The 15,172-nt window shown below is 50.2% G+C and overlaps 1 protein-coding gene across 1 annotated transcript; it reads left to right on the forward strand.

Annotated features, from left to right (window-relative positions):
- Window positions 1-81: 81 nt before the first annotated feature.
- KIF22 (kinesin family member 22) lies at window positions 82-14,538 on the forward strand. Its single transcript, XM_047839446.1, has 14 exons — window positions 82-175; window positions 6,713-6,908; window positions 8,449-8,576; window positions 8,667-8,821; window positions 9,060-9,269; window positions 9,350-9,580; window positions 9,925-10,078; window positions 10,207-10,342; window positions 11,941-12,109; window positions 12,627-12,795; window positions 13,167-13,234; window positions 13,948-14,160; window positions 14,263-14,322; window positions 14,407-14,538. The coding sequence occupies exons 1-14, from the start codon at window positions 118-120 to the stop codon at window positions 14,452-14,454; spliced, it is 1,995 nt and encodes a 664-aa protein (XP_047695402.1). The 5' UTR covers window positions 82-117; the 3' UTR covers window positions 14,455-14,538.
- The last annotated feature ends 634 nt before the right edge of the window (window positions 14,539-15,172 follow it).

Here is a 15,172-nt window from a genome sequence, read left to right on the forward strand (position 1 = left end):
GTTGCGAACCAAAGCAGGGGCTTCCGGTAGCGAGTAGCCGTGATTGGTGGAGGCCAGGACGGGGGGCGGGGCACCGGGAAATTCGAATGGGAGAGGCGGGCCAACGGAGGGAGCGGAATGGACGCGGGGGGTACCGCGCAGCTGAGGCGACGCGAGATGGCGGCGGCGATCTCAGGTACGCGAGCCCGGCCTGGGCAGGACGCCGAAGTCTGGAACCTGGTGGAGTAATGTGCCGGAGCCTGGTCCGGGTTCTGCGGGTTGTCGGGGAGAGGCCGAAATGGCGCGGGGGCGGGGAGGGGAGGGGAAGGTGGGAGTCTCGAGCTGGTCAGCGCACCTCGCTCTTCCCGTCTCACTTGTTTCCAGCCCTCCGTGCGGGTCAATTGACCGTGTTAAAACACCCAGTTCCGATATAGAGCTTTGTTTGAGCCTAGCGCACTTTTCCTCTGTGAGCTTCCAGTTTCTTTGTAGAATGGGGACAGTTACCCCATCTCGGGAGATTATATGAGTAAGCGAGCGAAGAGTAGCTGACACTGACCCGTAGGGACCAGACGAAAGGAGCTGGATGCGCATTTTGCGAGGGGAGGGTTCTGTGTATGACGTGCTGTTCGGGTGAGCGGAGATCCCTGGGAGACGCTGGAGGGCAGGCCGAGGCACAGCAGCTGGGTGTGAGTTGACAGTATAAGATGTGCCCAGATCACAAATAGGGGGAATAAGGGACTGTTTCCTTTCGCTCTAGCCGTGGAAGTCAGTGCTATTTTAGGGTTGGAAAGGCTGTTGGGACATTACGAATCTTGTATGTTGTGAGTGTTTGTTTACAGATGTCTCTGCTCTCTTCCTGTCCCCTGAATTCTGGTCATTGATTATGGTAGATGCCATAGTAATTGATTTGAGTCCCCTGCTGTTGGTCAGGCCCCGTGGAGAAACAAAGTTGTCTAGCAGAATGTCAAACACATGTTGAGCCCTTGCTAGGTGCCAGGCACAGTTGTAAGCACTTTGTGGTGATGAATCGTTTAATTGCTACACAATGCTATGAGGTGGTTGGTTGTTATTGTCCCTGTTTTACAGATGAGGAAACTGAGGCATAGATGGGTTAAATAGCTTGCTCAAAGTTAACACAACTAGTGAATATTGGGGTCTGAATTCTCACTCAGGCAGTCCTACTCTAGGGCCTCTGCTCTTAACCATTATGCCCAAGCACATGATACTCCTGCTTTCGGAGCACAGCCTCCCTCCCCTCACTTTTCTGACACCCACTGTGCCTGGTACATAGTAGATATGGTTAAAATGCTTGAATGAATATTGACCCTTCTCCCAGACAAGTTTATAATCTGTTTCAGTGGATAATCGTATAAATATATGCTATCATGAAAAGCAATGAGAGATATGTATAAACTGCGATAGAGAGTGTAAAATCTGAAGTAAGTAAACCCTTGGATATTCTGGGAGGACCTAATTAACGGAAGTGATATTTGAAGTGGGTTTCTTTTTTTTTTTTTTTTTTAATTTTTTTTTCAACGTTTATTTATTTTTGGGACAGAGAGAGACAGAGCATGAACGGGGGAGGGGCAGAGAGAGAGGGAGACACAGAATCGGAAACAGGCTCCAGGCTCTGAGCCATCAGCCTAGAGCCTGACGCGGGGCTCGAACTCACGGACCGCGAGATCGTGACCTGGCTGAAGTCGGACGCTTAACCGACTGCGCCACCCAGGCGCCCCTGAAGTGGGTTTCAAGGGTCGGATAGGAGTTTATCAGGCCTCAGCTGGATGAAAAGACCACCGAGTGATTTATTTATGATGTATAAAGAGGCCAATGATGCTGTCTTTGGCTCAATTTCCTCATCAATAAAAGAGGAGTTAAACCAAATGAAGTTGGGGAATTGTGAGAGGGAGGAAATTAGAAGAAGTAAGTGCTAGCCTTGCCCAACCCTTAAAGTTGCTTTTATGACGAAAGGGATAGACTCTTGTACTATAAGCACTTGTATACATGTGCCTCTCCTTTCCTTCTCCCTTGGGCTGTGAGCTTTGGGACAGGAATAGCAGGGAGCCATTTTTATGAAGAAAACAAGAAACAAGACAATGCTTTATGTTCATTCACCAAAACTTAATTTGTTCAGCAAATATTCCTGAGAACTACTCTGTGCCAGGCACTGGGGATATAAAGGTGACCAGAGTAAGACTTGTTGTCACCGAGTTCACAGTCAGATGGAGCACAGAGACACATCTACAGTTACAGTGGGATGTCATGAGTGCTTGGATGGAGGAGCCAGAGAGCCATGGACACAACTTCATGGGAGAGTAATTTTACAAAAGAGGGTTTTTTAGAGGAAGTAAGGTGTATTTACCTCAGTCACATGGCGAGTGGTGGTGAGAAGGAAGATACTTCGGGGAGAGAGGATAGCATGTGCAAAGGCCCAGAGGTGTGAGAGAACTGGGCATGTTGTAGGAACTGTAGGAAGGTCATTGTGGCTGAGAGCTTATAGTGCAAGGGAGGAAGTGGGAAGAGAGCGACTGGAGGGGAGTGAAACTAGAGGAAGGGAGACCAATGTGGGAGACTGTTGAGATGATGGTTGCCTTTGCGAAGATTGTGCAGTGGGGTAGAGAGAAGTGGACTCCTCTAAAAAGGCAGAATTGACAGATACTGAATAACTGATGTAGAAGGTGAGAAAGAAGCTGGAGTTAAGGAAGACTCCCGTCTTTGGGGTTGGTTCCATTCATTTACACTAGAGAGCATAGGAGGAGGACCAGGTGGCAAGAGAGATGGGGAAGGGTTCAGTTTGGGATAGGTGGGGTTTGAAGTACCTTACGACTTTAAGAGGAGGTGGGGGGGGGGGTGCAGAATGTTACTGGCATGTGTGTTTAGCATAGATGTGCTAAACACCCTATAGTGCACAGGACAGCCTCACTACAAAGAATTATGTAGCCCAACATATTAGGGCCAAAGTTGAGTGACCTCAGGCTAGAGAAAGGATAGAAGGAGCCTGGAAAAATATTTAAGATTGGCAGAAACTTAGAAGGAGTAAGCAGAGAGCTGTTCACCTTGGCCCTCTGGCATGGAAACTAGGGGAAAATGTATTTTTCAAAGGAAGGCAGATCGAGGGTGTCCGATCCTACTGGGAAGTCAAATAGGTTGGGGACCAGGCATGTCCACTGGATTTAGCATTAGGGAGGTTATTAGTGACCCTGCTGAATGGTGAGGGCTGAAGTGAATTGCTACCTGGAGGAGTGGGTAACAAGAGTAAATAAGTAAAAGAGTGCAATAATAACAATAACTAATATTTACTGAGCCCCTGATGCCACCCACTGTGCCAAACATTGTATGTACATTCTTTTTTTGACTTCTCACAATCTTATGATACTGTTATTTTATAAAGAGAAACTGAGGCTTGCAACAGTGAAGAAGGCTTCCCAAGCTCACACAGCTACTGGGTGGGTGGAACTTGTCTCTGACTCCCAGGCCCATGGGGATACAAAGATGAGCTGAGAAGGTCTGGGGACTCATACAGTGAACTTCAGAGTTAGACCTTCATTTGAAGCTCTGTCACTAGGTAGCTGTTGACCACAGGCAAGTTAGCCAACCTCTCTATACTGAGGTTTGCACATTTGGAAAATGAAAGATGAACATAAAATAAAACACCAAGGCTTTTACCAATGTACCAAATGCCATTCTGAGCACTTTGACATGAATTACCTCATTTATTCCCTTAGCAACCCAGCGAGTACATATTTATTCCCATTTTACAATTGTGGAAACTGAGGCACAGGAATAGACCATTATGTACCCGTTTCCTTGTAAGTGGCAGAGCTGGGCTTTGAACCCAGGCCATCTTACCTTGAATAACGAACCTACTTATTGTGTGCTGGTTACTGTGTTGGTATTTTACATGTTACTTCTTTTAATTCTCATTAAGCCTCTCCGAGGCCCACCCCACCCCATTGTATAAACAAAGAAAACCAGAGCACCTGGATGTTAAGTCACTTGCCCAAGGTCACAAGCTAACAAGTGTTAGAGCTGGAATTGAAATTCAGCTCTGTCTGACCCAAGTACATCACCACAGACTTCCCCTTCCCCTTAAACTTCCTTAAATGTGTCTGTATCTGCCAACTTTCTCTGTTCTCCCCCAAACCCTGGGAAAGATAGGCAAGGAGAAGCCCCTGCACACATTTCTGACAAGTCAGTGAACCTCTCTGCACTTTAGTGTTCTCACCTGCATGGGTGCATCTGCAGGTTTCTCTTGTTACGGACTTTCAGGACTCCTGAGGATCGAGCGAAAACTAGATGCCCAAGTGCCTTGTAAACCATGGAATGAGAAGGGGTATTACTGGCTTCGTTTGTCAGATAAGGGAGCAGAAGCCCGGGTTTTGTAGGCCATCCGCTTATGGGCATGCCTTATGTGTAAGATTCTCAGCAAGGGTAGTCTGCCCACCTTTTCATCTCGTTGTTCCTGTGTTGGTCACACATACCAGCCTCTTGCCTTCTCTGAGGCCTATGGCCCCGACAACCAGCTGTTACCACTAGAAAAAGGGAGAGAGTCAGAGATGCCAAGAACTTTCCCAATAGGCAATATGGCATCCTCACTGAAAGCAGATTTTTGGAGGCAAAGAGATCCAGGTTGGAATTCTGCTGTTAGCTGTGAGGTACTGTGTGGTATCCTGCACCATAAAATAGAGAAATGCCCTCCTCATGAGATATTTTTTAGCTCATTCCGTCCTCATGAAAATAAGGAGGCTATTTGTTGTTAAATTTTTATTTTTTTTAAGTAGTCTCTATACCCACTGTGGGGTGCGAACTCACCACCCCAGGATCAAGAGTCTCATGCTCTACTGACTGAGCTAGCCAGGCACCCCAAACAGGCTTTTTTTTTTTTTTTTTTTTTTTTTTTTTTTAAAGTAAGCTTCCCGCCTAGTGCAAAGCCCAACATGGGGCTTGAGCTTATGACCCTAAGATCAGGGCCTGAGCTGAGATCAAGAGTCAGATGACGACGAGCCACCCAGGCGCCCCCCTCAAAACAGGCTTTTTTAAAAAAGTTTTATCTCAGGGTACCTGGGTGGCGCAGTCGGTTAAGCGTCCGACTTCAGCCAGGTCACGATCTCGCGGTCCGTGAGTTCGAGCCCTGCGTCAGGCTCTGGGGTGATGGCTCAGAGCCTGGAGCCTGTTTCCGATTCTGTGTCTCCCTCTCTCTCTGCCCCTCCCCCGTTCATGCTCTGTCTCTCTCTGTCCCAAAAATAAATAAACGTTGAAAAAACAAAGTTTTATCTTGTGTTTTCTGATAAAAATATTTATAATCTCTCTTTTTTTTAATGACTTAAATTTAATTATTGGAAGCAAACTAAACAGAAAGCTTACAACAGAGGAGGATTGCATGTTAATGCCTTTTGCAGACTGAGCTGGGGCAGAAAGGGACTGGGCTGCCTTTCAACCTCATCCCTTCCAAACAAAGGTGTCCATCCACAGTGTTACTTATTTTTTTAATGCAAACATTAGAGCATCACAGAACTGGGTAACAAAAGAAACCCACATAAGCTCCATCAAGAGAAAACCATCAGTTTTGTGTATGTAACACACATGTACAGGTAAGTGTGTGTTGTAAACCTCAGGTGAGAAATAGAAGCACAGAAGAGTCAGGCAGTTCATTGACTGGTTTTGGGAGGGGCAAATGTCAGCTCTTTTAATCCTTACAAGATGCTGGTCTACAACACCTTGGCAATCCAAAGCATGTCCTACCATCAGCATCCACACCATCTGGCAGTTTGTTACAAATGCAGAATCTCAGGCATCATTCCAGGGACGGAAGTGAAATCGGCATTTTAACAAGAGCTTCCAGGTTACTTGTGTAAACATGACAATCTACTCCCCACTGGACTTATTTGTGGAGCAAGGAAAGAACTGGGCCAAGCTGGGGACACCCACACTACAGCCAGGGTGGAAAGAGCTTCCCCGAAATGAGCTGTGGCCCCTGGCCCTCCCATGGTGTCCCCACGACCTTAGCCTCCAGTCCATCTTCCCTGCCCCTCTGTCAAGGTTATGTGGGTCTCTAGTCTACTTAAGATGCTGGGGTTTTGTTTTGTTTTCAGGCTGTGCTTACTCTTTCGAGGAGCAAAAAGACAAAATGTAGGCTATGAAACAAGGTGCGACAGCCACAAGGCCCCAGGTGTAAAATACCGACGTGCTCAGAAGAGCTGCTGCACCTCCATAAGCCTCTTTGTTGGTAAAATGGCACTAAGAGGGGACACCACGGGAGACCATGAAAGATTAAAGTGGTGTACCTGACATGTAGCCAGTGCTTACTGTTAATGTTAATGTTAATGCTAATGTTACTGTTAATGTTTGCTAAGTACATGATATGGTTTGCAACCCCTGACCTGTATGTAGGTAATCTCTGTCCTCCAACCCCCACCGTACTCCTCCTGAGACCATGTATCTGATTCATCTTTGTCTTCCATCCTGCCCTTCTCTGGTCATCCTCACTAACAGAACACAGAGTCCCGCCTCACCAGTTCTCCAGGGGGCCATGCTTTCACACCATCATGCTTTTGCATATGCCATTCCTTCTGCCTGGAATGCTGGGCAAGCTGCTATTCATCCGTCAGAGCTCAGCTCTATCAAGTAGCTCTTCCTGTAAGACTCCTACCGTTACCTCTCTGCAAAGCCGGCTCCTGCAACTTCTGTGCTACCACCATATTTCATGCCTAAAAACTTCCCTTCTCTCCTCTAGGAGCTGGTCGCTGTCGGCTAAGCAAGGTGGGGGCTGGCCGGCGCCCACCTCCAGCTCGGGTAAGGGTGGCCGTGAGGCTGCGACCATTTGTGGATGGGACAGCTGCAGCAGGTGAGCCCCCTTGTGTGCGGGGCCTGGACAGCTGTTCACTAGAGATTGCCAACTGGAGGAACCACCAGGAGACTCTCAAATACCAGTAAGGTTCAGGCCACTCTTCCCTCCTGTCCCTCTCCTCTCTCCTAGCTCATGTTATCACTTGCCCAGACAGTTTCTCAGACGTGCCTTTTTAGAATCTCCACCTTTCATAGCACAACTTTGTTCCCCACACCTTCGTTCGGGCTTTCAGAAATGTTCATAGGTGCCCACTTGTGACCAGTGTTCTGTAGGATACTTGGGGAAAGACTGGCAGCTGAACCAGATTTATATTACTATTCACAGTCTCATGGGGGAAATAGGCACAAAGTGGGGAAGGAGTAGCAAGGGTGACCAGGGGAGCCCCAGCTAGGATCAGGGAGGTGTGGGAAGGGTGGGAGGAACATAGACCAGCCAGCCAGCCAGCCCAGGCTGCAGCTGGGTGTGACAGAAGCCATCCGGATTTGGGGACAGAACTCACAAGGGCAGCTACCTTAAAACCCCACTGGAGGTGGAAAGTTGAGACTTTTCGGCCTCTCGTTCTAGGCTAGGGGGTGGCAAACTACAGCCTGCAGGTCAAATCTGACCAGGAATCTTTTTTTGTAATAAAAGCTTTATTGGAACAGAACCACACGTGTTCATTTGCATACGGTCCACGGCTGCTTTCTGACTATAATGACAGAGGTGAATAGCTGCAAAAGGAATCCTATGGCTCACCAAGCCTAAAATATTTATTAGCCGGCTCTTTACAGAAAAAGTTTGACAACCTCATTCTAGGCCCTTGGCAATTGGACTTATTTCTTACCAGCCTCATTCCCCCCAACACAGGCTACACTCCACTTAAAATACTAATCTCTGCTGTGGCCTCAGCCACGGCTTCTCTACCAGAGTATAGAGAGTAGACTGCAGGTGAGTGGAGTCTCTCCTAGTCAGAAGCAGCATCCTCTGCGCCATCGTGGTGTACCAATACTGCTTCCTATATACACTGTGTTGGGGGAAAGATCAGGAAGCCCTGCTCTTGCACACCATGCCTTCTCTGTGCTATTTTTTTTTTAAGTTTTGTTAATGTTTATTTATTTTGACAGAGAAAACACGAGCGGGGAAGGGGCAGAGAGAGGAGAGAGAATCCCAAGCAGGCTCCCTCGCTGTCTGTGAGATCTCACGAACAGTGAAGATCATGACCTAAACCAAAATCAAGAGTTGGACACTTGACTGACTGAGCCACCCAGGCACCCCTGTGTGCTCTTTTTGATACGTGGAATATCTTTCTCCTCTCTGTCTCTGGCAAAATCCTCTTTGCTCAAGCAGACTCACTTATTCTTTCTAGTGTGTCCTCCTCTTCGTTTCCTGAATCACAACAAAGGATGGGTATCTTTCTATCCCACCAGACTACAGAACTCCCAAGATCAGGGCATCAGATTCATCTCTTTATTTCTAACACCAGTACAGAGACAGGGACAGGACAGGTGTTCAGTGGGTGCTTTCTAAGGTCTTTATGCAAGAAAAGGGATAGAGACTCTTTTAAATCCGTGGCTAGTATTACCCTGTAAGTCTGGGTGAGAATGGAACCCTCCACTAATCCCCTCCATTTTTCCTGTCTGCAGGTTTGATGCCTTCTATGGAGAGAGGAGCTCTCAGCAGGACATCTATGCGGGATCAGTGCAGCCCATCCTGAGGCACTTGCTGGAAGGGCAGAATGCCAGTGTGCTTGCCTATGGGCCCACAGGGGCAGGTGAGGGAGCCAGATAGGGAATAGCCATGGGTCAGAAAGGGCTTCAGAGTGGGGAGGAAGATCTCACAGCGATCTCCACTCTTTCCCCAGGGAAGACGCACACAATGCTGGGCAGCCCAGAGCAACCTGGAGTGATTCCCCGGGCTCTCATGGACCTCCTACAGCTCACAAGGGAGGAGGGCAGCGAGGGCCGGCCATGGGCTCTCTCTGTCACTATGTCCTACTTAGAGATCTACCAGGAAAAGGTGAGCACCCCCCCCCCCCCGCCCCCACTCTGGTTGGGGAGGGAAAAGACAAAAGTCAGAATAAGATCCAGTTCTTAAGCAGGAAGCTCTGCTCTAGCAAGGAGGCAAGACCCGGAAAAACAGGTTGAGGTAGCAGATGGTACAACTCTGACAGCCCAGCAGAGAAAAGGAGACTGGTGCCCAGGAAGTAAGTGGCCTGGGTCTGCAGAACCCGCCCTACCTCTCACTGCTCCGATAGGTATTAGACCTCTTGGACCCTGCATCAGGAGACCTGGTGATCCGAGAAGATTGTCGAGGAAACATCCTGATTCCGGGCCTCACACAGAAGCCCATCACTAGCTTCGCTGATTTTGAGCGGCACTTCCTGCCAGCCAGTAGAAACCGGACTGTAGGAGCCACCCGGCTCAACCAGCGCTCCTCCCGCAGTCATGCTGTGCTCCTGGTTAAGGTGAGGCCCGCCGACAGGGTGAGGACCCGGGAAGCCCCTAGAACCTGAACTAAGTTGGGGGTCCTTGCTCTTAACTCCAGGTGGATCAGCGGGAACGTCTGGCCCCATTCCGCCAGCGGGAGGGTAAACTCTACCTGATTGACTTGGCTGGTTCAGAGGACAACCGGCGTACGGGTAACAAGGGTCTGCGGTTGAAGGAAAGTGGAGCTATCAACTCGTCCCTGTTTGTACTGGGCAAGGTGGTGGATGCGCTGAACCAGGGCCTCCCTCGTGTGCCTTACCGGGACAGCAAGCTCACTCGCCTGTTGCAGGTCAGGCCACCCACCTCAGGGCGAAAAGGGGCTGGAGAAGGAGGTTCTTAGGTGTGCTGGGAGGGTGGGGAACAGCAGTCAAGAAATGAAAACGTTGGGGGATGCCTGGGTGGCTCAGTTGGTTGAGCCTCCAGCTCTTGATCTCACAGTTCCTGGGATTGAGCCCTGCTGACAACAACAGAACCTGCTTGGGATTCTCTCTCTCCCTCTCTCTCTGCCCCTGCCCTGCTTGCACTCTCTCTCTCTCTCAAAATAAATAAACATTAAAAAAAAAAAAAAAAAAAAAAAAAAAACGGAAATGTGGGGTTTCTGATCTGCCTATCCTGCCCATCCCCATCCCTCAGGATTCTCTGGGTGGCTCAGCCCACAGCATCCTCATTGCCAACATTGCCCCCGAGAGACGTTTCTACCTAGATACAGTCTCTGCACTGAACTTTGCTGCCAGGTCCAAGGAGGTGATCAATCGTCCTTTTACCAACGAGAGTCTGCAGCTTCGTGGTGAGGACTGGGGTTGGCAAGAGTGGAAAAGCCAGATCTGGACAGCTGGGGAGTTTGCTGACTCTGCCAAGCATCAGCATAGAGGCTGACCGCCCCCCCCCCCCCCCCCCGCCCCACATCTTTCCTAGTCTTGGCACCCATTAAACTGTCTCAGAAAGAACTGGTAGGCCCATCAGAGGCAAAGAGAGCCCGAGGCCCTGAGGAAGAGGAGATTGGGAGTCCTGAGCCCACAGCAGCTCCAGCCTCTGCCTCTCAGAAACTCAGGTGAGCAGAGTGGGAGGGGCCTTGGGTATATTCCCTGTTCTGTTGTGTCTGGGTTGGGTGCAGGGCAGTAGTGGGTTTAGTCTGTGAACTTGTTCCTCATTGAATTCACCCCAAATGCTACTCTACCGAACTCACTGAAGTGCTAAGGTCAAACTCTGTCCTTGGTGCTGCTGCCCGGGGCCTGAAGAAAGCCTCCTCCTTGAGTTCCTAGCCCTTCCCTTTCCATTTTCCAATCCCTTTAGGCAGTCAGCAAAACCTCACATTTGGGGGCAGCTCTTTCTGGTTCAAAAAGTAATCTAGATCAGGTCTTTCAGGTCTAGAGGATAAGTGCAAAGCAAAGAGACAAGGAGGAGATGAAGAGCCATGTGTCCCTGAGACCTCTCAGTCTGTGCGTTAGAGTCCAGCATGTCCAGGACCCTACAAGGAGCCCGTTGCTATCTAACTTTGCTTCTAACCTCAGTCCAGAGTCACTGAGTCCCTCCCTTCTATGTGTATGGCGAGTCTCCCTAGTTCTGATGGCCCCAGCTCATGGCCCAGTATGCTTGAATCCTTAGGTCACTGCTGTTTAGTGGTCTTGCCTAGCTTTCTGTGTCTGGCCACCTGGCCCCCCCTAATAATTCTAGGGAGCCAGCCACAGTTTTTACTTTGCCCAGTTTCTACCCAAGCCCAAGTACAGTCTCTCTAAACTGTAAGTCTAAAGACTAGTGAATAGGGGTGACCAGAGGAGGTCAAGGATTAGTACATCCTCTGCCCTGGGGAGGCTGCTGTAGTTGAGGATGGATGGCATATAGCAACAGGTGCTTGCTTGCTTAGAACTCCATGTCAGTTTTGTCTCTCCCAAGCTATTTGTCAGCAGAAATGTACACCCCTGCACATGTGAATAGGCAAAGCTCAGAGATGGGGCACATCAGACCTAGTCAGACCTTGACCTCGGGCTCTAAAGGAAGAAGACTAGAACATCAGTATATGATGGAGGGTAGGTAGTACAGGATGCAGTAAGGAAAGAGGAGCTGCTTCTGTGAGAGCCAGGAAGGAAGAAATGACTTCTGGTATTCACCCATATTTTCTGATCCTGCTCTTCCTAGGCACTTGCACACAAAGAACAGGGCAGTCCCTGTCCTTGAGGAGCTAGTTCACAGTATAGGAAAGAAGATATACAATCAAGCTGGGTTTTACGGGAAAGGTGGTATCAGATTGACTTTTGAATGATAATTGTGAGGGGGAAACTTCCAGGCAGAAGGAACAAATGTTAGGCATTATGCTCAGATTAAGTCAGGACTCAGCTCGAATATGCCTTTCCTACTGCCCATGGGAAGAAGGCTTGGCATTTGAGGTCTGCAGCGGCTTTCAAAGCCCTGCTGAGGATGACTTCCTTTGTGAATCTTTCCCCACATGCTTCTCCTAGTGATTGATCCTCACTCACTTAATGAAGACACTGCACCCAGAGAGTCTGAATGACTTGCTCAGGGTTGCCCAGCAACTTAATAGCAGAATCTGGAATCACAGAATATACCAATTTAAGGCATAATGAAGGGAATCCTGCTGTGGAGAGGGCGATAAGAGGAGAGGTGGGTGTGGAGTAACCTTTGTCTGCTCAGCCCCCTACAGAAGCTGAGCAGCATGGACCCAGCTGTGCTGGAGCGCCTCCTCAGCTTGGACCGTCTCTTGGGCTCCCAGGGGAGCCAAGGAACCCATGGGCTGAACACCCCGAGGCGAGAGCGGATGGTGCTCATGAAGACCATGGAAGAGAAGGATTTGGAGATTGAGGTAAGTGTTGGGCAGGTGGGGCTGGGATTCCTATTGGCCTTGAGAAGCAATCTGAGGATCTTCAAATAGGGAAGGACACTGAAAGGCTGGACCAGCATCCGATTTCTACCTAACCGGGAATCCGTTCTTCAGCTTCTGCTTGAATGTCCTTAATGTGGCTGGACCTTGAAAATAATTGATCAGCTGTGAGGAGGTGAGGGGGGTGGAAATCCAGGTAAAAGGAACAATAGAAGAGACGGTCATTTTGTAACACCAGCTCAAATTAAGTTAGGACTTTCGAACGGTCTTTCCCTTCAGTGTTTCACAAAGGGGCCCATTCCACCTCTGAGCATCCCTGATCATTAGAAAGCCCTTAATTACAGTGGCTCCAGTTGTCTCCTGGTAGCTTCTCTCCTTGGTCCTTGCCCTGCCTGCTAGGGCGTCAGAGCCCTGTACTCACTTTCCTAATCCACTGCCATCCAAGCTGCCTGAAAGTCGTTGGTTCTAGGTGACATGTCTCCTTGATCCTTTCCAATAGAGGCTGAAGATGAAGCAAAAAGAACTGGAAGCCAAGGTTTTGGCCCAGGAGGCTGTAGACCCAAAGGATAAAGAAAACTCCTCTCCTGCAGTGCTCCGACCGCTTGCACGCCGCACAGTCACAGTAGCTAAGCCCCTCAAAAAGGCTGTGGTGATGCCCCTGCAACTGAGTAAGTGTGGCGGTGGGGACCAGGAGGGCCAGATAACACATCTTGGAAAGGGAAGAGGTGTTTGGAGCAGCTTTCATCATGTCATTTGTGTGCTCCCACTATGTTGCAACCCCAGGGAGGGGTGAGGACTGTCTGAAATAGAGCTTGAGTGTTCTGTTCTCAGGCATTTAGTATGTTAACTAACATACAGACTAACAACAGACTACTTTCCAATACAAGAAAGGTCACATGGAAACAACAAAAGAAGAGGTTAATTTGGGATGGAGGGGACCGACCCAAGGAATCAGAAAATGGGAGAACCAAGGGGCCACCAGGGAGGGTGAGAAGAAGTAGCCTCTGCCATGATTCTGGTTCACAATTCTTGCCTTCAGTTCAGGAGCAGGCGGCATCCCCAAATGCTGAGATCCATATCCTGAAGAAGAAAGGCCGGAAGAGAAAGGTGAGAGCAGCTGGAGGCTTCGGCTACACTTAGAGCGGAAAAGGGTGGGTAGTAAGCTCTAGTGAGAAGAGCACTGGCCATGGAGTCAAAACACGTACCAGCAATTTACAAGTTATTTATCCTCTGAATATGGAGACACCTCATAGGGCATTTAGGATGACATACAGTATGTACCTAGCGGAGAGGGTGTCCAACACCTGTTACTTCCCTTTCTTCTTGATGGCTCTCACCCTCAGTCAGTAGCTACTTGCTAGGTACATTGTGTAGCCTGAGTCCCACTCTCTACCAACTTAAGAGCCCACTTAGGGAAACATGACCTAAGCATTCAAGAAATGAAACAGCACCGAAAAAATTACCTAAAAACTGAGATGATATGTTGGGGGCATGGGTATCATTTATCGCATGCCTTCTGTGTTCCTCCCTAGGAGTGAAAGATGATTTTTGGAGATGAGGCAGATTTAAGAGCTTACTATGTGCTTTGTCCTCAGCAACAGTCCCCACTCTTTCACAAGTCAGATAAAATGAGAATCAGCCCAGAGAGTGACCGGGGAGGAGGGTTTTTGGACAAACACTTGAAGGAAAGAGAGGCTAGGAAGGGCGGGGAGGTAGCTGCTGTTAGGTTCCTATCCTTGGCAGAGGAGTCTAAAGCAGTTTGCTGCCACAGGCTGAATAGCAAACTCTGTTTCTGTCACTCACCTCCCCCTGCCTCATAGCTGGAGTCCCTGGATGCCTCAGAGCCAGAGGAGAAGGCTGAGGACTGCTGGGAGCTACAGATCAGCCCAGAGCTACTGGCCCATGGGCGCCAAAAAATACTAGATTTGCTGAACGAAGGCTCAGCCCGGGATCTGCGCAGCCTGCAACGCATTGGCCAGAAGAAGGCCCAGCTCATCGTGGGCTGGAGGGAGCTCCACGGCCCCTTCAGCCAGGTAACGGCCCCGCGAGGGTGGCCTGGAATGGGGGGCGGCAGAGGAGAAGCGCGGCAACCCCCCTTCCTCCCCTGCCCCTTCCTATCGCTGCTGTCCTGCCAGGTGGAGGACCTGGAACGCGTGGAGGGCATATCCGGGAAACAGATGGAGTCATTCCTGAAGGTGAGCCCACGGCCTGGCCCCCTCCTCACCCTGGCCTGTGCCCCGCCCCCAGCTCTAACGCTGCTCTCCCCTCCTGTGTTGCAGGCGAACATCTTGGGTCTCGCCGCGTGTCATCGCTGCGACACCTCCTGACTGCAGGCTCCTTTCCTCACTTGGCCATTTTTTTTTAAATTCTCGTATAACCGTGTGTCGTGTAAATACAGTTTTTACTCTGGTGCTTCAGCCTGATTCTTGGGACTACGGGGGTGGGGCCAAAGGTATAATTGCCCTTGGGATGGGCCACAAGCTCCGCCGCGTAACCTCTTTCGGCGCCATCTTTGGGAAGAGCAAGCAGGAAAGAAGCGGGGCAGGATTGTAAATAAACCGCTGGAATGGGGGAGAGGGGAAGGACGGTGGCCGAAAGGAATCAAAACACTAACGCAAAAGCCCCAGAAGGACGACCGTTAGGCGGGCGCGCGCTTCGTGTTTAGCCCCGCCCCATCCGTACCCCCGGCGCGCGCTCCCCTGTTCTCCCGCTCAGCAACGACAGCGGTTTTATGCGCGTGCGCGCGAAATAACGGCCGCTGGCGGAGGGAGGAGGGGGGTGGAATCTTTGAAGGGGGGGGAAGAGAGAAGCCGCCCTGTCTCCCGCGCGCCCACCACCTGCGCCATCGTCAGCCAATCAGCGGCCGTCTCAGGGGTCTCGCGCTTGGGGCGACTCGGGCTGCTGGGTGGCTCCCCCGTCCCTCCTCCCGCCAAGAGTCCCTCTCGTACCTCCCCCCTCCCGCTGGCCTCGCGCGCGCTCGCGCTCGCGCCCGCTCCAGCCTCTTGTGTGTCCTCGCGCCCCCCGCCCGCCCTCCCCGCGCGCAGT

The sequence above is a fragment of the Prionailurus viverrinus genome, chromosome E3, assembly GCF_022837055.1.
Source record: "Prionailurus viverrinus isolate Anna chromosome E3, UM_Priviv_1.0, whole genome shotgun sequence".
Taxonomy (NCBI): domain Eukaryota; kingdom Metazoa; phylum Chordata; class Mammalia; order Carnivora; family Felidae; genus Prionailurus; species Prionailurus viverrinus.